This window comes from Gambusia affinis, linkage group LG15 (genome assembly GCF_019740435.1).
Source record: "Gambusia affinis linkage group LG15, SWU_Gaff_1.0, whole genome shotgun sequence".
Classification (NCBI taxonomy): domain Eukaryota; kingdom Metazoa; phylum Chordata; class Actinopteri; order Cyprinodontiformes; family Poeciliidae; genus Gambusia; species Gambusia affinis.
The window spans coordinates 859186-883196 of NC_057882.1; the positions used below are offsets into that span (position 1 = coordinate 859186).

The window sequence follows — 24011 nt, forward strand, 5'->3', positions numbered from 1 at the left end:
CCTATGAACGTGTACCTTAGGGTTGAAGCAGATATGTGAAAGTCCCTAATTGTCACTCATGAGTTTCAAGCATTCGATTACGCCCAAATATGTTGTTAGACCACATTATTAAGAAAAGTCAGCAGGACAAAACATTTTCCTTTCAAGGTTCAAAACAGGGTTGTTTCTCATTTATGAGGAAAACAGAGAGTAAAAGGTCAAGTTGAAGAGAAGCAAAGTATTTTGGTTTATTTAAAGGAATAATAAATACATTACAGAAAAGTTCAGTTTCATGTCATTTGCAAGAAATTTACCACTTCCTGGATGTTAAATTTAAACAGTTTTGTAAAATGACATATGTACAGAAAAGAACAGAACTTGAAAAGAAAACTAAGCTGAGATTTAATTAACTGGAAATTTCATCATGTGAACATATGAAAACTTCTAAACAAAAACCAAAGCTTCACAACTGAGGCAGTGAAATGTACAGAAGTTTTGTGCATGAATAACACTCCGCAGCACCATCTCCTTTCTTAAGCAATCTGTTAGTCTCTCATGCAGGTGAAGGTTTTACATAAAACAATGAGTAAAAGTAAGGTCAGATTTTCCACACAGAAAAAAGGTGCAACACAATCAGCTTGGTGCTTTTGTTGTTTTTCCCAATAGTCTATTTAATCTTGGTTAAAGCAACAGCTCTCCTCTCAGTGTTCTGAAAGAGAGCTCGGACCAGACTCTTCACCTCCGAACTGGAGAACTCTACAGCCAGGGGACCCTTACCATCAGTCCATCTGAGAAAAAGAATCCCAGAAAGAAGAAAGTCAAAATTGGAGGGAAAAAAAGTGTTTTTGTTAGTTTATTTTCCATAAGAAACACCACTGGAAAGATTACAATGATAAACAATAAACCAATTAATCACATGATAAATTAAAATGAGCTTGAGTATTTACTTTTAGACAACAATCGTTAGAAAGATGCTCGTCTTCAATATTGTTAAAAAGCCGCTATTTTAAAAAATGCTCCAAATTTTTGACACTCAGTAGCAAGGACGTAGGTTTGGTCTAAGTTTTGGTGGGACCTTACAACTTACTGACCCCGGTTCCCTCCCCCTCCCGCACCGCCCATTTGTGACCAGTGGGGTGGAGTGGGGTTGGGTGGGGTTGGGTGGGCACCACATTGGCTTAATAAGCTGTCTGAGCATCCTATGTGAAAAAATATTACATAATTAACAGACCTATTCTACCTCACATTCAGTGCTGACCTTACTAAACCCCGGACTTTACAACAAATGCGTTGCGTGATAGATATCTAACTTATGGGTCCACTCACTGTACTTACAGCCGAGGTAGCGAAATAACTTCTAATGTCTGTCGTCCTTTTCTTTTTTGGTGGCGACATGGTCTCGGAGACTCATAATAAATGTCAAACTCAGAAGGAGACGCGTTCACTTTCAGCACCATGGACCAAGCTTCCGTTCCGCGTGTGGCCAGCTGGCCGCCGCCTGTTGCAGCCAATCAAAGAACGTAGATCCACGTTCTTTGAACCAATAGCGGCGTATAGTTCATAACGACCCATAGTTATGAACTATGGGTCGTCATAGTTCATAACAGCGAATTTTAAAATGAATGCTACCACTGCGTAGTATATCGAAATATTAAATTAATCAATGTAGATTTTCGTTTATTTATTTTGTTTTTATTAAAAAATACATATGTTGGGTTTTTTTTTAATAAATATGGCAAAAATTGGTCAGGACTATTTTATATCCCTTGAATATTGGTCGTGACATGTCACGACCGTCCATACCCAAACCTACGCCCATGCTCAGTAGGATGCAGATAGTTTGTCATTTTTGCCTGTTTCCCCTGTCTAAGCTGAATGACTGACATTTTTTAGTGCTTCTAACCTGTCAACGATCTCTTGCAGGTTGGCTCGTAGCACTATGACAAGCTCCTTGAAAGCACTCCACTTCTTCACGTAGAGCGGCACCTCCTCCTGATACTTCTTATTTTTGTTTTCTTCAGCCAGGGGAATGAAAACCAGTGGGCCTTCCTCAATGATGGTCTGGCACAGGGTATGGAGGTGCTCTCCGTCCTCAGAGGAAATGTCCTGCACATAAAACCCCAATTAGTTCTATATGCTAGATGACAGATAGTTGAAAGGATGAATACAACTTTTAGACATCTGGATAGAAAATTAAGGCTGGAGAAAATGTTTTTTCCCTTACTTATCTAGACCTGGAAATTAAATTCCAATAGTTTTCCTCATTGTATTGGAATATTAAATGTACTCAATATGTGGGTAAGTGTGTCATAAAGTGTCTTAAGATCTTATGAAAGTATGTATTTTTGAGTTTTTCTTTCATACATTTAATAAGAGAAATAAACTTGGGTGTCAATTTTCTAAATTAGGTTACATTTAAATGTAATAAAAACATTACAATGAAGACTTTAACTTAAAGGTTTCTTCTTTTTCTTGTTTCATAGTAAATTACATAGCAAAATGTAATAAACTAAGTACAATCTTAGGAAGAAATTTGTAAGCATTTTTCTAAGTTAATTATTTGACTCCATTTATTTTATATAGTTTATGAAAAGGAATCTTGCCCTCTTAAAATTCAATAAACCCTTTTGGTCTGAAACTGACTAATCTTAGCAATATTTGGTTCACCGTGAATTAAGAACATACAGTAATTTAAATTAACTTTTAACCCTCTATGGCATTGTGTTGCCCTCAGGCAACAAACCACTAATTTGGCCCACACACCACCCCTTTAAATTTTTTTAAGTAAAACATCACATTAAAAGTCTGATGATATGTCTGTGACGAATGAAATTTGAGCTGGACGTGGCTTTGACCTTTGTCTTGGGGTGAAACAATCCTTTTTTGGACCGGACACACCGCTAGCAGAAGGTAAGATAAATTTCACTTTTTTACATGTTTAAATTTAAATAATTTTGTATAAATAATATCTGTGATGTGCATGAATAAGTGAAAAAGCATATTTGATTGAGTAAAGATTCATTTATATACTAAAATGGCAGTTTTTCATTCGTTGCTTCAGGGCAACATTGTGCAGTTAGACCACTTTTGTGTGAACTATAACATGCTCATGGATGGAGATGTGTAGGGACGTGTAGTTATCAACATAATAAATTTTTTTCTGTACTATCAACTATTACTCACAGGAAATGGATGCACAAAGATTTTATGGGCGTAAGGAACATGATCAAGCGGTTAGGCTCATTCCTTCTGACAGTGAGGACAGTGAGCTTGAGGATTTTGAGATTTACACAGGGAGAGTTGTGCAACCACCTGAGCTGCCAGATGTAGGAGCAAGTGGCAATGTTGTTCTCCGCCTGGCCTAGCCAATACCCAGACAGCAGAACTACAAGGTGTTCTTTGACAACTGGTTCACGAGTGTCCCTCTCATTCTCACACTTGCTCACCAGGGAATTCACTGTACTGGTACTGTTCGTAGCAACAGACTACCAGGTGTCAACTTGATGTGTGATGTTGAGTTGAAGAGAACTGGGCGTGGATCTTTTGAACAGAAGATCGCCATGGTTGGAGAAAACACCTTGCATGCTGTGAAATGGTATGATAACCGTTCAGTCAGTCTTCTTACATTGGAGCACACCCAGTCACCGATGTTGATAGGTGGGATGGCAAGCAAAAAAAATAATCATCAAAGTTCCCTGTCCTGCTGTGGTGAGAGAGTACAATAAGAATATGGGTGAAGTGGATCTGCTGGACTCCCTCATTGCACTGTACCGCAACAAAATCAGGTCGAAAAAGTGGTACCATCGGCTGATGTTCCACTTTATCGACATGACCATCGTGACTGCCTGGCTGCTCTACAAGAGAGACTGCAGCAGCACTGGGATGAGAAAAGAGGAACAGATGAGGCTTTATACATTCAAGTCATATATTGCATATATTGTGCAAAAGTGGTAAGAATCTGGAGCGTAAGAGAGGTCATCCCAGTTCCACAATTGCTGGGGAGTATGAAGAGAAGAGGAGAAGAGGACCCACTACACCTATCCTGGTCCCTGATGTGCGTCTGGATGCCACAGCCCACTGGATGGTCATGGATGAAAAGAAAGGGACATGCAAGGTACCAAGATGCAAAGGTACACCTAAAGCCAAGTGCCAAAAATGTGACGCCCACCTTTGTTTCACATCCACCAGCAACTGCTTCATGAGGTTCCATACAGAATAATACAAACTGTACTTTGTAAAAAAGAGAAACACAGAGCCATTCAGTACCCCACAGGAACATGTATTTGGAAACAAACACACACTGCAGCTAATCTCTAATGCACTAATTGATAAACCATTTGTGGCTGTTTGTTGAAAGGAAACTTGTTGAAATCGTTGTTGTTGAAATAAAACTTCTTCTAATGTATTTATTGCTTGTTTGTTCATCATTCCACTTAAAGAAAACCTTGGCGTTTTAGTACCCTCATAGCATCTTGTTGCCCTGAGACAACAAACCAAAATCTGGGGGGGTTTTGGAGCACATTTTCTGATTGATATATTATAAAGACCCCCTCAGGCTCCCAAAACTAGGGTGAAATATTTTTTTTTTCCACATAAAATAAAAATTCACGCCATAGACCACCTTTAGTACATCACATGTCAACAACACATAGATGTAAACTGCATAAAATCAAAAAACAAAAAAAAAACAAAAAACAAACCTCAAGCATCATGATTTTAGTAATAATTTCTGTGATGGCCGTGTTGAGCAGGTTGCCCATGGCTTTACAATAGATGCTGACAGGAAGCACGTCCTGCCACACGGTTCCCAGCTGCTTCAGCTGATGAATCACCTGCACACATACATCAGCAATTAGTGATAATCCATGAATGAATGAAAAAACATTATATGATAAAGCTGCATTTTTCACTTATCAGGCACATTTATTGTGTACAGGAGCTTGAAGTTTATTCATAAAATATAAATATATAAAACTGTTCCCGTACGATATAGATGGACACCGACAGTAAGCCAAGACAATGCCTTATGTACATGGTCACATCCCCACATAAACCTGCTGCAAAATGAAACAATAAAACCTCACTAGACACTCTCAACCATTACAGGTATCTCTCTGTCACCTGTCTTACTGCTTTGCTGGCTGCAGTGTAGTTGTCCTCATCATCCAGGTTGCAGAAGTTGTGAGCCGTGGACAGTCTCTCAAGGAGTTCAGCTCTCTGGACGTTCAGCTGGACCAAAAAGCACTGAGCACCTAATAAACAGAGGACAACCTCAAACTTGTGCAGATCTAAATGTGTGTGGCCCCATAAATATACAAATAAACTTTCAGGAAGTTTTTAATGTCAAGATTTTTTACTTATTTTCTAGAAAGTTAGAAAACTGCCTATCTTCTGATAAGACGATTGTGTTCAACCGTATAAATTTTTGGTTTGATATGATTCGAGATCTCATCTCCATCAATCACTCTGCTCATTTCATGAAAATATTGCATGTTTAGTTGATTTTAGCTGAATAAAAAAAAATAAAAAAAAAATGCATTTACAGTTGCATTTTTACCTCAGATTGTTGAAGCCCTCTCCTTGACAAGCTGGCAAAATGTTTAGATATCGCTGCATTAAACACCAACTCATTATAAAGACTTTTTAAGACCATTATGAATTAAATGTAAGACTAGGGATGCTCCGATCAGGATTTTTGCTCTCAATTCCGATACCAATCATCTACGAGGCTGATCTCTGCCAATCACCGATCATTGCTGATTGCCTGGAATGGCTGTAAATTTTTCGCTGTATGTATAAGTGATACTATATTGTCTGGCAAAATGGAAAAATTATCTGGCAATTAATTCACCTAATTTAGACATAATAGACATATTTAAATATATATCTAAAATCTTTTTCTTTAATTTACATGCTGCAGCTTTAAGCAGACCTTTGGAGTGAGAGTTCACTATCTGGTGGATATGGAGGGAAAAGACCTTTTCTCCAGCCTTCTATCCAGATATCTAAAAGTTGTCCTTTGTGAAATATTACTACCAGTAGCACGTAGCGGCAGTTCAAGAGTGAAAGCAGAACCAGCATCTTACACCGCCAGCTCAAAGACTTGAACTGTTTTACAGGTTATTTGTTTAGCTTTCTGACCATCATGCTCTTCCGGATGAGTGTTGATAGCTGTGCACTGCTTTACCTCCTTTTTCACAGAAATCGGCCAATTATGATCTGTGGCCGATCAATTGGCACACCTCTAATGTCTATATTTTTCTTAACTGCTGGCTCACCCAGTTTTCTGAATCCAGGCACCATGTCAACAAAAGTTGCGACGCCCTCACTGAGGGGCTGCGGCAGGTGGGCTCGAAAATGGTGCCCCAGTGTTAGCAGGTGGTGCGACAAGTACATGCAGTTGTTGTGCTGGACAGCAGCAAGGTGGGGAAACTTGAGTAGGTTCTCCCTAAAAAGAGTAAAATTACAAGCATTCATCTCTCCAGAGACAGTACTTGGTTTATGCGACCTGAGACGGAAGCATTCTTACTTGTGGTACGTCGGAACAACATCATAGAAAAGCTGAAAAATGTTTCTCACAGTGAAGAAGAGCTGCAAGGCACTGAAAAACAGAGAGACATATTAGCTTGGTTTTTCTCCCAGGAGGAGGCCAGCTGTATTTAAACAGTAAAAGTCTCTGAAACTTACCACTGAGTGGAGCTTCCTACAGCTTCACGCAGTGTGTTGACAGCCAGCTCCATCAGCTGTTGCACAGACTCGCTGATGCGACAGGCTGGAAGACGCAGACTGCAAGCAGACAACTGCTTGGAGTTCTCCATCGACACCTCTTCCTTCACCACCTCCTGCTTCACTTTCACCTCTGAACCGGGAGGAGGCAGTTTGGGCAGCTGCAGTTTCGACTCAGGGCTGATCTAATGGAGGAGAAAAGAAGCGAAGCTACTAAGAGAAACAGACTGCAGTAACTTGACAGGGGGGAAACAATGCGAGGATGCTGCTGAAAGATTCCTACATATTTGACATATTTTTAAATCAAGAATCAATTCTAGTCCAGGTGGAACAGGGCCACATTGCTAGATTCACTTTTAATGTTTTCGTAACATTTTCCCTCTTCCGACTTGTTGTTACTGTCTTTTTCATCATCCGTACTTGTACACTTAGAACCATGAACGACAAATGGTGCAAACAAAATAACTAACTAATCATTAAAAATAACTTAAGTATGAGAATTAGGACTGCAACAAATGATTATTTTAGGAATTGATTATTCAGATGGTTAATCAAATAAAAGAACTGGCAGATCTTATAAATTTTCCATAAAATCTCAAACATTTATTTTCAATATTATGACTATATTAAAAGATTCAAATAAACTATTAAATTTCATTAAAACTAAGAAAACAAACTTTTTTGCCTAATATGCAATACAACATTCCTTTAGTGATTTTAAACCAGATCAAGCTAAAACTGCCTCTTGAGGAGTTTTGTGTAAAATATATTTCCATACAAATGTGTTTTATCTTGCATTCTAAATGTATAGATTTCTTTGTACAGTTTAGGCTTAATTGCTGCTCTGAATGTGTTTTTTTCAGCATAATGCTTCTTTTTGAATCTGTTTAGTCCAGTTAGTAAACAATTAATTGACACCTAAATTAGTTTAAACTCTGATAAAGTGCATTTTTCCCATAATTAAGATTTTTTAACTCTTACTCAATAAGAATTGCATTCCACAATCAAGGACTTTTATAATTGAGTCCTTAGCATTTACAGCACTTTATTCATACATTAGAATTCTCCGTTTCCTGTGCAGACCTGACCTTGACCGTTGATGGAAACATACTTTAACCGTGTTGTGCATCTTGGAGGTCATTAGCTTGCGCGCTGTTACGATGACGTCCCTGCACTTCTTGCTGGCAAAGTGGCAGTTGACGTCTCTGGCGTATTTGAGGAGATCTGTGGAATCGACCTGCAGATACGCCATATTCTTAAGAGCCTCCTCGAATGCTTCCGTCTCTTTAATCACCTTGGACACAGATAATGTGATTCAGTCAAAAGCATGATTCAATAAAGAGGCAGAGTTGAAGTGTTTTGGGTACGTACAATGTTGTATCTTTCAAGCTCGCTGCTGTTGGTGGGTATGGAGTACACAAGACAGTCATGGATGATGCACTTTGACATTTCCTCCCAAATCAACTCTCCAAAGATAGCAGAGAGCTTTTTATCTCCAATGGAAACATCTTTGGGGAAAAAAAACAAAACAACAGCAATTTGATTTTAGCCTAAGGCTATCTCAGGATAAAAATATATACCATTATATGCTTTTCTACCCAGCAGGTGCATGTGAAGGGTCTTTAACAAGAGAAGTAGTTTCTTGTAGACTTGAGAAGGAGTGGATCGCTCCTTGTTCTCCTCCTCTAAACACTCCAGGCCCAGAGTGGTTCCCTCACCATGTTGCTCGGATACAATAAGCTCAAGGGATGCGTACATAACCAGAGGCTTCAGTATGTTCTTCAACAGAACCTGACCTGAAAAGAAAGAAAGAAAAAAGCTTGAATATGAAGCACAAAGACAAAATAAAAAGATTTCATCAGTATAGCTTCTAGTCAAAGTTCCAAACTTGAACATTTGCAGCCGTCGAGCAACTGCTTTATTGAAAAATAACTAAAGTCAAAACAGATAAGTAGAAAGAAGGATGGACAGATGGAAGGATAAAAGGATGTATGGAGAAAATAAGACTGAAAAAGGCAAACAGATGTACATGTTTAGACAAGTGGCGTCCTATTTTGTTGTCCATTTCCACTCAAGGGCTGAAGAAAACAATTTCAAACTCCACAAGTGGCTCCCGGGACACACTTTGGACATAGCTGGTTTAAATGTATATTTATAGACAGGAGGATCAGGGAATATATGCATTCCCTGTATTTAGTTGCATTTTTACATTCCATTTCCTTTTTCCAAGCTTATCCAAACCTGTGCAAACATACAGAAAACTCTAAAAGGTTGCTTGTTCTTACTGAAGTGTTTGATCTTGTTCTGAAGGTCTCCCTGGATCGATAGAGCTTGCAGGACGGAGCACAGCAGAGGGGTTGGCTTCTGCTCAAGATCTTTACTGTAGGTTTCACTCAGCACCAGTTCTACCTTATGGTAGGTATTTGGACCGGCAGATTCTAAAGAAAAACTTTCAAACATCACTGCTACTGCTACACAGACAGTCAAACAGGTATATTCAAAACTGTACACAACAATATGGGTAAATATTGGAAATATTTAAACAGAGAGAATTCCTTAGCTCTTTTCCACTAGATCGCCTCCAACTAAAAATCTCTCACTCTTTGTGGACGGTACTCTCCAGACGACGAGGCGCTTCCACTCATCTCCCAGGTGGTGAATTAAATTCTCTCTCTGCACTGTCAGCTCAGAGCTCAGGGAACTAAGCAGAGGCACTTGGGATGTTTTCCAATCCTTCAGGAAATCCATGTTTTTCCATGCCTGTATAGAAAGACGATCCATATACATAAATGTTTTATTTAGTTACAAAAAAATGTATGATCGGCAGCTGTAATTTCAATATTCATATGAATACTCAACCAGGTTTTTCCCTTTTTTTTCTTTTGTAAATTCATTTTAATTAATGATGTTAGTTGTAATAAGAGACCTGAAGTATCTTTTACATTGATTTTTTTTTCAATAAGTGAAGCAGTGAGATTTTAATTTAAATTTTATCAAAAGTTTAACAATTTAACATAATTAGCGATTAAGCTTTTAATGTTAGGCATTTATTGCTTGAAAAGTTAACACACACACAAACATAAAGAGAAATATGGCTTCATAAAGTCTTTGCACAACACAGAACAGAAAAACCCAGCACTTTAATCAACTTGCACTTAGCTGTCAGATTATCAACCAGGAATTCAAAAACCAAAGTATTGGTGTGGAAAAAGAAACAAGGGATGTCCGTTCAATGTAATCTCAATAATGAAAAGAGCTGAATGTGAAAACTTTGGGATTTGTATTTTGTAGAAGATGGGAGAGTCTGGAACAGCTTTAATTTCTTTTTTTGTTTCGAAAAATGTAAAAAGAAAGAAAACAATCAAGAATAATATAATAATTCAGCTAATTTTATAAAATATTTTGCAGCTGGATTAAAGAATCTTTTATTTTTCATGATCCTGCAAACAAATCATGCTTACAGGTTGAGCAATTGCATCACCATCTAAACATTTAATCTATAAGGAAAGCAGATCTTACTTTTTCCAGATGGGTGGCAGAATCAACATACTTTTTCTCCTGTAGTGATTTGTTGAAGTCTTCCATCGCACTGTGAAACTGAATCACACAAAAAAAAATAGTAGTAAAATGAATCAAAGGCTGCAACATCCAGCAGAAAAGCTCAGCAAATACCATGTACCTCTTTTAAATGTTCAAGCATTTTTATGATCATAGCGTTCTTTTCCAGCTGTTGCTTCAGCTTACTGTATTCATTCACTGCCACATGGATGTTCTGCTGCACCTAAATCCACACAAGAAAAAGCTTAATAGTCGCAATGCTGCAAGTAGAGTGTCACTTGAACTAAATTTAAACTATACCTCAAATTCAATGCAGTTTTTAAGAGTTTCCATTTCTTTCGAGACCATATCAACCTGCTGCATCAGGTCCTCTGATGCTTGAAGGTTTGGGAGAAATTCACTGTACTTTTTGTTTATCATGTCGCACACTTCCTCCTGCAGAAGAACACAAAGAAATTTGATCAAGAGGACTTTAGTGCATTAGCAGTCTTATGACAGAAATACAAAGTTAAATGTAGCCTCCATTCATGTTGTTTAAGGTTGTCATTCCCTCTACAAATTTGGTCTTTCAGTAAGAAAGACATACGAAACTACGGTAGTTTATATGATCAGAGCATCTGTAAAAACTCAATTGCCTCTTCAGCAAATACTCGCATTAAATATTCAGAAATGGATTTGTTTAAATGTAAAAATAAAGTAAAAATAATGAAATAGTGAGAAGTGCTACATTTTTTGCAGCAAGGCTGAAACAGCTGCATTCAAGAACAACCAGAGAATTAACTAAATGTTTTTATACCTTTTATAACGTCATGGCAGTCCTGCCGATGTACTGAATTCTGTTAAATAACGCTATGACTACTTTCTGAGATTAATGTTACTTTAAATCTCCCAACGGAGCTCAGGTGTTCACAGCTAATCAAAGTTCAAACTTTATTTTACACTAATGTTAGCAGCGGCTAAAGCTAGTCAAAAAAAAAACTACCTTGGTATCTTCCACCTTCCTGGACATCCTGGTTATTTTGCTGGCCAGGTCCTCTTTCTCCAGCTTCCCGGAGCTGGCGAGAACCTCGGTAACAAACGAAGCCATACTGCAGAGTAATGTTATAATGTTTGAACAACACGACGACACATCAGCAGTAACAGCCCACCCGCGCTAAGTACAACCAGACTCCGCTACTTCTTCTGTGGTGGAGGTTAGGGGTGAACTACTGCCCCCTACTGGACAACGTATGCAGATACGCTCATCATTGGCATAAATGTCACTAAAGTTGGGGGTTTTTTGTAATGCCTTTGAACTGTTCTTTGTCGAAGATTAAATGATTACACAACCAACTACAAATGTCTTTTAAAAGAAGAGTTGGGTGCGTAAATATACCATCCATCCATCTTCTTCTGGGGTCGGGTCGCGGGGGTAGCAGCTTCAGAAGGGAGGCCCAGACTTCCCGCTCCCCAGCCACTTGTTCCAGCTCCTCAGGGGGTATCCCAAGGCGTTCCCAGGACAGACATAGTCCCTCCAGCATGTCCCGGGTCTTCACCGGGGCCTCCTCCTGGTGGGACGTGCCCAGAACACCTCATCACGGAGGCGCCCAGGAGGCATCCTGACCAGAAGCCCGATCCACGTCAACTGGCTTCTCTCGATGTGAAGGAGCAGCGGCTCTACTCTGAGTCCCTCCCTCCCGGATCACTGAGCTTCGCACCCTATCTCTAAGTTAGATTTTCTTAACCAAAACTATAAATATATGAAATTTACCAAATGTAATAATTAGTTCATCATAATTTATAAAGTTACACTGTTTCCCAAATTTTCTATTATTATTATTATTATTATTATTATTATTATTATTATTATTATTATTATTATTATTATTATTATTATTATTATTATTATTATTATTATTATTATTATTAGAGTTTGCATGTTCTCCATGTTCTCCGGCTTCCTCCAGTCCAAAAACATGACTGTCAGGTTAATTGGTCTCTCTAAATTTTCCCTAGGTCTGAGTGTGCATGGTTGATTGTCCTGTCTGTCTCTGTGTTCCCCTGCGACAGCCTGGCGACCTGTCCAGGGTGTACCCCGCCTCTCGCCCGGAACGTTAGCTGGAGATAGGCACCGCAAACTCCCGACCCCACTAGGGACAATGGTGAAAGAAAACGGATGGACGGATAGATTATTATTTATTCGCGTTTCTTAGATTTTCATCCAGATCAGTAGATGGCAGTAATGATCAAAGGAGATCCAAAGCAAACCTTCATACTTTAAACGAAGAAAAAAAAAACCCCACTCAAAATCTCTATGGAAACGACAACCGTTCGTTTATACGGTTTTCTGTGCCGAACATGCGGAATCTTCTTCTTTTAGCTGCAGTGCTGATTAACTACCTCATCGAGTATTTAGTTTATAGACCTTCCATCTATAAAATGTGTCTGGTTAGCAAATGTTAAGTTGATACGGATTGACTGACTAATGTAGAACACTGTGATTGTTTGATAATGGCAGAGTGCTGGAACACACACACCGGAGATGCTGTTTATCGCTCCCGGGATGCCATCAAAAACTTAAAAATAAAGTAAGTAGCTTCTTGACTAAAGTTGTTAAATGTGACCGATAAAGGTCTGTTTCAGTGGTATTAACATTTCTGTTCGCACGCCAGAGTCCGTATACAGAGGGTGACCTCCACAGCGGTCCTCTCACAGCACCTCCAGCACCAGGTTCTGTCCCAGAAAGGAAGGAAGGACATTGAGCTGAAGACTCTCACCTCACAGGGCAAGACAGGTACTGTAACTACTTTACGGAACGGACAAATAGTGATGGGTCAAGAGCATATCAGAGGATATTTAGTTACTGTAATGAGAGTGGAGCTCAGTCATTTGGCATTTCTTGTTTTTTGTTGACAGGCGATAATGAAGAGGAGGTAGAGGTTGGCTGGCAGGAGAAACTCTTCAGCCAGGTAGAAGTTTTCGTGGAGTATTTGTCCCTGAAAACCAACAACTGGTCTAGTAAAACAGCTAGTTATATGTCCTTTTTGGTATTTGGACAAATATTCTACATGTTTTACACAATAAAAATGATGTTGTAAAGTTTTAAAATTCAAAAATGTACAATTTAATCAAAGTAATTTTATAATTGAACCCATGTTCCATCATTTGTGCATCATCAACTTCAGTGCTACTTCAGTACTTTCCCTTAAGTGCCAATCCGTTCATTTTTAAATTTTAATTCTGTATTTGGTTTATACAAAACGTGTCCTCTGTTTTGGTGTCCAAACTAACACTGTCTGGATCACTGGGCATGTTGACAGTTGTTTTAAATGTCTTTCATTTGTGAGTATCTATTGAGACATCTTTAAACCTCCTTAAAATCTTGAGCTGTTTATTCCTCATCATTTTTATTGCATTTTACAAAATATTTTATGGTCTTTGACTTGAGTTTTTTGACTATTTATAGTACTGAGTATTGATATCTTAAATATCATAGTCTCCAAATATGTCATAAAAACCACATGCTATCATAGGGTCTCCTATTTCTTGCTACATGACCTTACCTCCTATGTTTCTGTCCGTGGTTCCAGTATGAAGTAGAACTGTTCCAGAACGAGGCAGCCTGTCAGACACCACTGGACCGCCAGTATCACTCAGAAATCAGGGCTCTCAATAAGGCCAACGGGCGACGCAATCAGAGAATTTTCACATACACTGATCACGATCGATACACCAACTGTTTCCCACTCCACCAACTGGTGAATTTGTTATCTCTTTATTATTATTGAATGAAATACTCTTCCAGAAGTTGGATTGAATTAGTTTTAATTGTTTGCTATACTCTGCATAGTTGATATTTTTGATCCTGTCTTTAATTTCCGTCTTGAAAACAGCACAATGACTTGGTCTCCACGACCAAATCAAGTCCCACCTTCCTGGCTGAGAGGATGGCCAGTGTCAGACACAGACGGCAAGAGAGGCGCACTATGTAAGTGAAAATCCACTACAGGCAAACATAAAATGATTAAACTAAATAATGCAAAACTTTTTGCCTGAAAAAAAATAATGTGAAAAGTCCAATGTTACAAAAATATCTATTGTTTTTACAGGGATAGTAGCATCACTAAGTCAAGAATCATCAACTGGGATCCCACAGATGAGTTTGTCAAGAGCAGTCATGTGGTAAATAATGCCATGCAGACCATGCACATCATGGGTGACTTGGGCCCACCTGGAAAGTAAGACTAAGAGATATGTTCATCTTATATCAAAACTGATATGTTTCAAGTTGAAGCATATCAAGTGGTGATGATTTTACCATCACCACTTTTCACCAATCAACTTACTGAGAGTACCTATTGTGAATATTACTTTGTATTCTTCGCACCCGCTGTCTCAGGTTGGGCCAGAAAGAGAATGAGTGTTTGCTGGCAACCATAAAAACCGATGGTAGTGGAACCATCATTGTAAAACCCAACTTCAACAAAGGCAGAGAGCCCTACAGGCAAGTTTACAACACATCATAGCAAAAGGAAAGACATGGAGGATCCCCCCTAAACTTTTATACATATTATCAAAAACTCCAATGTGTTTTGCTAGGATTTTCTGTGATGGAACCACAGAAAGTAACTCAGAATTGTCAAGGGGAAGAAAAATGAAGAATGGTTTTCTAAAAATTGTACAAATCATAATTGATAAACTGTGGCGTTCACTCATATCCACCCTTTTTACTCTGGTACCCTATAATTAGATCAATTGCAACCACTTACCTTCAGTAGTCAACTAATTTTTAGAACTCACTGTGCTGCAAGCGGGCTGCAGCACTGGTTGGTAGAGCTGTTGCCTTGCAGCAAGAAGGTCCTGGGTTCGATTCCCGGCCGGGGATCTTTCTGCATGGAGTTTGCATGTTCTCCCTGTGCATGCGTGAGTTCTCTCCGGGTTCTCCGGCTTCCTCCCACAGTCCAAAAACATGACTGTCAGGTTAATTGGTTTCTCTAAAATTCTCCCTAGGTGTGAGTGTGTTGTTTGTCTTGTATGTCTTTGTGTTGCCCTGCGACAGACTGGCGACCTGTCCAGGGTGTACCCCGCCTCTCGCCTGGGACGCAGCTGGAGATAGGCACCAGCAACCCTCCCGACCCCATTAGGGAAGAAGGGTGTTCAGATAATGAATGGATGGATGTGCTGCAAGCCATGTGGGAGACCTGGGAAATACACTGTAAAATGTAATAAGTTTACTTTACTTAAAAAAAGTTAGGAAACCGATTGCCTCAAAATCTCCAAGTAAAGTAGCTAATTCATTTTAAGGTGTTATTGCTAAAAATAACTATGTTTAGACCACTCAGATAAAGGCAGTAAACTTGAGTGCCGTTAACTCAAAATCATTAATTGGGTTAACTGTAAAATATTCATTCAGACAACTCATGCAATGGCAGTAAACTTGAGTATAGGTAACTCAAAATCATTAGTAAAGTTGACTATAAAATGTCAATTATGACTACTTCAAATTATGAGTTATGTCTATTAAGCAGTACTCATAAAAATAAGTTATGCTTACACGTTTAAGAGTTCACATTACTTGCAAAATATCAGGAAACCAATTGCCTTGATATGTTCAAGTAAGATGAAGCAAAAGTGTTAAGTTATTGGAACGAAGAGCCAACAGACAACAGTTTGAATGGAAAAAAATGTTTAATAATTAAACAAGTTTACCTTAAATACAAGGTTCTCAAGTGTGGTTACATACACACTAACCTGGAAACAAAGTTTTCCATAGACTTTTTTAAGGAAAAAAAATTACATGACTTTTTTTCTAGGGTAGCCTTCAATCTAATATTGAATCCTTCAAATGGCCCTCAGTCTTTAAAACTTTGAGAATCCCTGCTTAAATGTCTTTGTTGACTGGTGTGAAACAAAAACTCAATTCTCAATACTAGAGCCCAACATTTATCATAACATTGATAAAGTAAATAGTGAAGTAGGGAAGTGAAGTAATGTTTCTCCTCAATAACATAAAACCATTTAGTAGTCTGCAAATGCAATGATGCTCTCTCCAACAAAAAAAAAGAATCAAACAAGAAATAAAATCACTTTTCCAATAATGGTAAAGGTATCAACGTTGATCCATAATGTCACATCACATTCACTCATTGCATCAGAAGATTTTTGAGTGATTGTATTTTTGGTTTTAGGGATTTATGTCCAAGTGAGAGAAGCACCCTTTGGATGAAGTCAAAGGTGTACTTCAGTTGTTGAGGGTATTCCAAATTCAGAGTTTAAATAAGTCCAAAGAGCAAACACATGGCATGTGGAAGATTTCCAAGATCATTCATGACAAGACGTCCTTCCAAAATGATGGCAGTACTTGAAGACTGGAGGTGCAGTGAGTCAGTGGAGGCCTGCCTGTCCTCAGGAATGATGGTCAGGATCCCAATGGGGGTGTGAGACACGTCTGGGTCTTCGCAGTCCTAACAACAATAGAAGCAACACCACAATTACATATCAACGCAACACTTCTTCATCACGGCTGCTTCTCCTACAGTTTACAGCTGTCCCACCTATGGCAGTCTACTCATCATAAGCCTTCTATGACAGTACAGCGGCTTTTTTTTAACCCGCCAACATCTTTATCCTTATCCCTTTTCATTCTTTTGTTTTGCGACCCGGACAGCTTTTTTGCTCTGCCGCTCCATCTTGTCGCCTGGATCAGCGGAAGAAGATGGATGGATGGATGGTCAGAGTGATGCTTGCTCTGTTTTGCAGGATTGTAACAGATGGGGAGAAGAAAGAAGTGTGGCGCTTAACTTTGGAGAACGCATCCAGAGTGATGAAACCAGAGGAGCGAGAGAGAGAGCAGATCATGTACAAAGATGTATGACATTATTTGTGTTCACTTTCTGCATTATTGGAGTCAAACAACCAATATATTAATGCATTCTCCTTTGTTTGCTTGCAGTTGTATAGCAGACACAAGGAGTACCTCAACAGCCTTGTAGGACAGGACTTTGAAATGGTAAAAGACATATTAACAGAAGAAAGGCTTGTGTTGTTGATTGAACAGTTCAGGCCATGCCGTCCAAACCTTAAAAATATTTTGTATTGTTTAAAGATGTTGATTCAAAATTAGTGTAATACAGTAGATTAAATATTGCTTGTGCTTTATCCTGTAGCCTCCTGTTGGTATCCTACGTTACCTGCTGCACGGAGAGATAGGTGAGGAAAGGTGTTTGGAAGTTATTATGAAAATTCACATTTATACTTTGAAACTCCCATGTATCTTTCTTTTTCCAGTGTCGGCTAATGACTTTGAATACAATAACTTGTACATCAACTTCTTCATGGAATTGCCAAATAGTGAGTCACATATGTAGTATGTATTTTTGGTTTTGATCGTGTTGAGGTTTAATTTTACCAGGTTACTTTTAGAGCAGCATAATACTGCAAAGATCATTCAAGTCTGAAATTTCTGTGCTCACCCCTCAGGTTATGTGTTTTCTAATATTCCCCATTAGCCACTTAAATGTCAGGATGTAAGTCAATTTTCAAGATGGTTGAGGTTTATGAGTCTTTTAAACCAATTATTGCCAGAAAACATTACCCATTTTCATGACTTGAATTAACTTTATGTCACATCAGATGTTTTTGGTGAAGTCATTCTATTCATACAACTTTAAATGTAGCAAAATCAGAAAGTGAGGACTTTGCTGTTTGCGAATGGTGAATAATGATGAATGATGAATAGTCATCAACTGGAAGAAGATGAAGATCTGTGACACAGACTGAGACAATTGTCTTAATGGTTAGCATTAGCTTTCACTAATTGTTTTGTATGTTTAGTGGTTTAGCGGTTAGCTGCTGCTAATTTTTTATGTGCAAAAATCTAATTTTCTTTATGATCATGACAACCATCTTTAAACTTTCAGTGGCTAGTGTTTTTTTGTCCCCAAAAAAAGCAGACTCCTAGGTTTTTGTATCCACATGTGAAAGATTTTTCATAAATATTGAGTTACCTGCTGCATTATTTACTTGATCTGTGTTTAAGATTGGTCCAGCTTACCGTTCCAATTGATGTCAGGGGTTACTCAGACCTGCAGGACCAAATCAATGGGGAAGGTGTGAACTTTATTTATTAACTTTAGAGAATCACTGAGGAAATGTATTAAAACCTGTCATTTGAAATCTGTCAACAGGAAAACGTAGCGTTCTTCAGCTACCCTTTCAGCTTTGAGGCTTTTTACATGAGTGAAAAAGAGAACGAAGGTCAGCAGCTCTTTGATTTTATTTATTGCATAAACAACACAAAAACGTGGTTTAAAGCATGAAGGAATATTGCCCCATGTACACTGACATAAATATTTTATTAAATACATTTCTGGTCTTTTTGCATCTCACCTTCACATGCAAATAAAGTTGTTTTGTTTAAATGATGTTGAAAAACTTCCCTTGTAGTGAATGTAGATTGGATATCTGGATATTATTGATATGCTTGCTCTTCGTTTATTTGCTAGAAAATATAAAACATAGATGAGCAGTTTTGTATGTTCTATTACAAATCTGTCTAACTTTGTCATGACTGCTTCCATCAAATTTCAGATGTGAGGCGAAGAAAATAAATGTGAGCAAACAAAAGAAAAATGTATAGTTTCACAAAAAATGTGAAGTACAGTTATTTTTGGAGAATCATTAGCCCTACACTTTTTAGCCGTTCTCAGGATCTTGTTCTTTAGACTTTGATTCAGTTAATTACAATGTTATTCCCAACCCTGCTTCATCAAGAATGGAGTCATACACATTCTTTATATGGTGATTATTTTTCAAACACAAAGAAAAGGTTTTTATGTAAAAAAATATCTAGCGTAGTATAAAAGGTTCTACAAAGGTTCAAAATTTCACTACATCTTTCTGGACTGTAAAACAATGACTGACCAACTTGAAATAGAACAGAATACTCCTTTATTTGTCCCTCATTTGGAAAATTGAGTGTATTAACAGCAAATATGCCAGCTGAATTCAAAGCATACAGAAACACCTAACAATTAAAAATAATACTTCTTTTTAATTTCAGAATTAATTCCCCAGTGGCCGGTGCTTTACTTCAAAGTCCTCTCCCTTGACTTCTGGCAGCGTTACCGAACTGAAGGCTATGGGTATCTACTATTTCCCGACATGCCTGGTATGAATCCTCCACTGAAAGCTGGGGCTGAGCTTATGAAGCTACAAAAAGGAATAACTTTTTCTATTTTTGAGATCAGTCTTTTATTCTGATTTGTGAAACTGTTTTCTCTCTCTCTCTCTCTCTCTCTCTCTTTTTTTTTTTTTTTTTTACATTTACTAACTTGTGAAAGTATTTGCTTATATTTTACCACAACTTAATGTTACTTATTCATTTTTGGTCTGATGGTGCAACATTACAAAACCATGTTAAATTAATCTGGTAACTAAAGGTCAGAATACAAATGAGTTACTGCAAAATATGATTTAGATGTGAAATGTTTTGTTCTAATAGTCTGCAATATCTGTTGCTTCTGTGCAAGGTAAACACACAGTGACATGTCACACATGGAGACCTGTTCAGACGGGGACAGTTTCTGCTTTGAGGCGCTTCTTTATTGGAGGTTCTGCAGAACTTGAAGATAACAGCTACATCAGAGTACCAGGGACATTTAAGGTAGACTTGTAACTGGTAACCTGCACATAAAGTCCAGTCCATCATTTGAAATATCTTTAACATTTAAGCCACTAAGTGAAACCCTAACCCTAACCCATTATATAGATTAACTACATAAAGACTGTTATTTTTAAGCTTTTATTTCTGTTGATCATAATAATTTTCCACTTTCAGCAAATGAAAACACATTAATAAATAATTAAAATACTACATCAGACAAATGAAAAACTTTTTTAAATACAGAAATGTGGGATTAGTTAAACGTGTTTAACACCTGCTAAAGGTTTGTTAGTTGTAAAATTTGCTTTTAATCTGACGAACATACCTAATTGTTTGTCAGACACACATCCTAAAATAGGATATGTGGTACATATCCTATTTTAGGATACATAGCACTGATAAAATAGGATATGTGCTACATATTCTACATATCCTATTTTATGGAAAATGACTACATATTACATTGAAGTGGATTTACACGCTTTCCTAAACATACCCTTTGGCATCTAATTTTAATAAAAACTGTTGTGGGGATCACATTTATTGTTTGTCTCTAACTTAAAAGTATCTATGTTTCAAAAAGAGAAATGCAGACATTTTCAAAAGTAATGAAAGATTTAAAGCCCTCAGTGCTTAGATGTTTAATGTTTAATGTTATGTTTGTATTTGGCTTCAGGGAGAGAGGCTGAGTCGCTTTGGCTTTTGCGCTGAAACCACAGGAAGTGTTACCTTTAGGTTGCACTGCATGCAACAAGCCAGGTAAACTCCTTCCACACATCCAGCTAACTAAAAAGAACAATGAATCAATTGATGAATACATTTTATATTGAAATTGTTTTGTTATTTCAGTCAAATGGGCCTACATAGAATGTTTGTTGCTACTAGTTGAATGTTACTCTCATATGACCAAGCAACATGGCTCCAGCTCTGTTCCCATTAGCGTTCAGCAGACTCCATTCATTCACAGTAAGGATAGTAGGGGAGATGGTGTCAAGTGGTTGTCATGGAGATGCCAGTCTTTGCTGCAGTTCTGCAGCAGTGAGCTTTGCAGATTTTTTAAAACTCCATTACCATGCTGCTCTGTTTGCATTGCAAGATGAACTTTAGTCTATGTGCGAAACGGGTATTAGATCATATTAATACCTTAGGGCAGTGTTTCCCAACCCTGGTCCTCAAGGCACACTGTCCTACATGTTTTAGAGGTTTCCCTGCTTTAATGTGCCTGATTCAACCTGTTAATCAGTCATCAATTGAAATCAGCTGCACTGAAGCAAGGAAATACCTAAAACATGCAGGGCAGTGTGCCTTGAGGACCAGGGTTGGGAAACACTGCCTTAGGGAAACATTAAATTGTAAATTACTCATTTAAAGTTCCTGGACTTTACATTTGCATTTAAAAATAAATGGCCCATACTTAAACAGTTTCTTTTATGTGCATTGGAGTGTCAATAAAATTTTGATCAATTATTTTTTCAAAGTCTTTCTATTGGGATTTTTGTAAAATGTTCCAAGTCAAAATATATTGCCAAAAGTAAATGAATAATGAATTTATTTTGAGATATTTTACACATTTTTATTGAGGGGGCTGTTAAGGGTGATGGGCTTTTTTATTACAAGAAAAATTTTATTCAATCACACATGATTACAAAATGTATTTGTAGATTGTCATATATAAAATTGACGAGTTGAAAAGAAATACAAAAGATATGTAAAGACAACCTTTTAAAAAACAGATTACTTAAGTTGAAATTTGTTAACTCCATGCTCTAATGTGTGTCTTTTTCCTGACACATTAACAGGAAAAAGACTGAACATTAAATCATGCAAGACAGCAAACATAATCATCAGTCAATAACTAAAGAAATTACTCACATAATTAGATTTGTGACAAAAGAAACGTCCGATTAAAATACTAGAAAAATATTTGCCACATAGTAGAGAAGATTCAGAAGCATGCAGATGAAAAAAAAGTCTTACTATTATTATTACTATTATTATTTTTATTTTTATTATTTATTATTTATTATTATTTATAAATTGTTAAAATCTAAATAAAATGACAAAATGTCAGATTTAACTTCAATGTGAAGTACACACTTTAATCTTACCAAAGAATAATTGAATATATCTGGTTCATTGTATGCGTATTTGGTTTGTTGGTTTCAGGGCCTTTTCTGATGCTACCCTTCTGAAGAAGAGAAGACAGAAAGTGGTAGACCACCTCGGAGGGTTTAGCCAACAGGGAATGGTCTGCAGCATCCTGGGTAAAAACTGCTGATGTTAAATTTCAGTTTTGATTTTAGGGAATTTGTGGTTAGGTTGTTGAAACTGTTCTTTCCATGTATGTCGTAAATGGTTAGAAAGTCAGTATAAAGACAGCAGAAATGACACCAATTATTCAGAAATGATTTCTATGTGATATTTCATTTTAATCAAATAGAAGTATTTATGGGTGACTGTGGCTCTCTGGGTAGAGCAGTTGTCTTGAGATCTGACAGTTGAAGGTTCAATTCCAGCTTCCTCTTGCTACATGTCCATGTGACTTTGGGCATGCTTGCATCAGTATGTCCCTACAGTTTTTATGGCTAAAAATCTGTTTGAAGTCTCCTTTCCACATCATTGCTCAATATAAAATGATTATGATTTTTCTTGCACCTGTTTGTTTCCTTTTAGAGGCCTACCAGAGGGCTCATAAAAGGCTGCAAGAGGCCAGAGAAAGTCTTCCAAGAGATGTTCTTAACTCTGCTGCCCAACTCCAGCCGGAGTCCTCTGCATAGGAGTCAAAATGAAGCTGAAAGCAGAGCCAGCATATCATCTGTGCATACAGAAACACAAATGTGTTCTGAGTAATAGCTTGTTAAGCAAAGGAATGCCAGGTTCCTTGTATTCTTTCCCTTTGGCATTATATTATTTCATAGTTAATGTTAGTCTTTGGTTAAAAAAGGACTGACTTTCAAAGAGAAAATATTCTTTTTATCTATACTTTTGTCATTAATTTTTCATTCAATTTGTAATTTACTTCCATAATGAAGCAAGTATTGTGAAATAAATGTGCAAACATAAAAATTTGCTTATCTGTGTGTTCTATTTTTTTCTTTGTGAATATAGCCACTTTTAATCTGTTGTCACATAAAATGCATTTTGTTCAGTAAATTTTACAGGAAAGCTAGTGGGGGTGAACATCACATTACCAATATTAGCTGTTGATCTAAACCCAAAGACTTCAACTTTGACCTGAGTGGTGTTTAGCATTGTCTGCAGGTCACATAAGAAAACCTGTCCTTCCTACAATAGAAGAAGAGAAGATAGTAATAGGCTTGGAATTACCCAGACCTGAATCTGATTGAAAAACTGGTAGAATTAGCTTGCAATCTGGTAGATTTGAAAAGTTTTTGTGAAAAATACTCAGACTTCTACCTACAAAGACTCATTGCTGTAATAAAAGTAGCTTAAGGTTCTTTAGTAAAGTATTAATTTAAAGACATGCTCACTTATATAACCACAGTATTGTTTCCCAAACAAATAGATATCAGTTTTTTCTTTTCACTTGAGATGCACAAGAGAGTTTGGGGCATTGTTTTTGTCTTTCTTTTTCTTTTTTCACATCCGACTGTGCACTGTGTGGACCTATTATGACTAAACGTCATTATTTTATTAAAAAACTGAAACATTAAGAAACGCGACTTGAACCTGTTAAATATGCCTAACTTCGCATTCCAATAAAAACGATTTCTTAAAGTGTTGCGTTCATAACCGTGGGACATTAGTTCTAACAGCGAAAATATGGTTAATGTGAAAAAGTTTAGAATTCCTGTGTACCTCTGAGCCCAGACTAGAGATACTGTTGTTAAAAATAAACAAGCAAAAAGATTTTGGAAAAAAACATCTTTGAGTTGTTTAAAATATCAAAAACATTTAGTAAAACTTTCTCTAACTGTTGAATCTACTAATTTGTAGAATCAAATATTGCTCATTTAAGATAAGGTATTTGTATACAATCCTGCTGTCATAAACAAGCGCTACAACGTTTCTCTGTATACTTAAAATTGAACAAAAATCTGAATTCCGAGGCTTTTCCGTCAGTTACAAGGGGAAGTTATCCGAT

The 24011-nt window shown here is 37.4% G+C and overlaps 2 protein-coding genes across 6 annotated transcripts; one reads left to right on the forward strand and one right to left on the reverse strand.

Annotated features, from left to right (window-relative positions):
• Positions 1 to 202: 202 nt before the first annotated feature.
• zw10 (zw10 kinetochore protein) lies at positions 203 to 11457 on the reverse strand. Of its 5 annotated transcripts, none has more exons than XM_044141571.1 (17): positions 11246 to 11457; positions 10564 to 10698; positions 10385 to 10486; positions 10225 to 10302; positions 9306 to 9465; positions 8991 to 9143; positions 8304 to 8501; positions 8077 to 8213; positions 7817 to 7999; positions 6667 to 6890; positions 6509 to 6580; positions 6258 to 6427; positions 5110 to 5231; positions 4680 to 4811; positions 4148 to 4204; positions 1883 to 2085; positions 203 to 767 (listed from the first exon to the last, which is right to left on the reverse strand). In XM_044141571.1, exons 1-17 carry the CDS (start codon positions 11348 to 11350, stop codon positions 647 to 649), a joined length of 2352 nt encoding a protein of 783 aa, XP_043997506.1. In that variant the 5' UTR covers positions 11351 to 11457; the 3' UTR covers positions 203 to 646. The 5 variants fall into 5 exon arrangements, 4 of the variants coding, with proteins under 4 accessions (XP_043997506.1, XP_043997505.1, XP_043997508.1 ...); XM_044141570.1 differs by having other exon boundaries at positions 5101 to 5231; XR_006373016.1 differs by lacking the exon at positions 203 to 767 and adding an exon at positions 3426 to 4056 and having other exon boundaries at positions 1968 to 2085; positions 5101 to 5231.
• A 924-nt stretch (positions 11458 to 12381) lies between these two features.
• On the forward strand, positions 12382 to 22972 carry mks1 (MKS transition zone complex subunit 1). Its single transcript, XM_044141575.1, has 18 exons — positions 12382 to 12830; positions 12915 to 13036; positions 13159 to 13211; positions 13833 to 14000; positions 14136 to 14230; positions 14352 to 14480; positions 14642 to 14746; positions 17002 to 17110; positions 17195 to 17251; positions 17409 to 17451; positions 17530 to 17592; positions 18281 to 18351; positions 18429 to 18498; positions 19304 to 19411; positions 19773 to 19906; positions 20583 to 20665; positions 22073 to 22170; positions 22580 to 22972. The coding sequence occupies exons 1-18, from the start codon at positions 12754 to 12756 to the stop codon at positions 22681 to 22683; spliced, it is 1689 nt and encodes a 562-aa protein (XP_043997510.1). The 5' UTR covers positions 12382 to 12753; the 3' UTR covers positions 22684 to 22972.
• Positions 22973 to 24011: the final 1039 nt, after the last annotated feature.

What these genes read in the sequence shown, in the direction of transcription:
- zw10 (XM_044141570.1), bottom strand. Translation starts at nt 11,350, where the DNA reads ATGGCTTCGTTTGTTACCGAGGTTCTCGCCAGCTCCGGGAAGCTGGAG. An exon ending in AAAACTGCATTGAATTTGAG is followed by an intron (nt 10,487 to 10,563) that starts GTATAGTTTAAA and finishes GTGTGGATTTAG; the next exon opens with GTGCAGCAGAACATCCATGT. An exon ending in TGCTTGAACATTTAAAAGAG is followed by an intron (nt 10,303 to 10,384) that starts GTACATGGTATT and finishes TGTGTGATTCAG; the next exon opens with TTTCACAGTGCGATGGAAGA.
- mks1 (XM_044141575.1), top strand. Translation starts at nt 12,754, where the DNA reads ATGGCAGAGTGCTGGAACACACACACCGGAGATGCTGTTTATCGCTCC. An exon ending in GTTTCCCACTCCACCAACTG is followed by an intron (nt 14,001 to 14,135) that starts GTGAATTTGTTA and finishes TCTTGAAAACAG; the next exon opens with CACAATGACTTGGTCTCCAC. An exon ending in TAGGACAGGACTTTGAAATG is followed by an intron (nt 17,252 to 17,408) that starts GTAAAAGACATA and finishes TTTATCCTGTAG; the next exon opens with CCTCCTGTTGGTATCCTACG.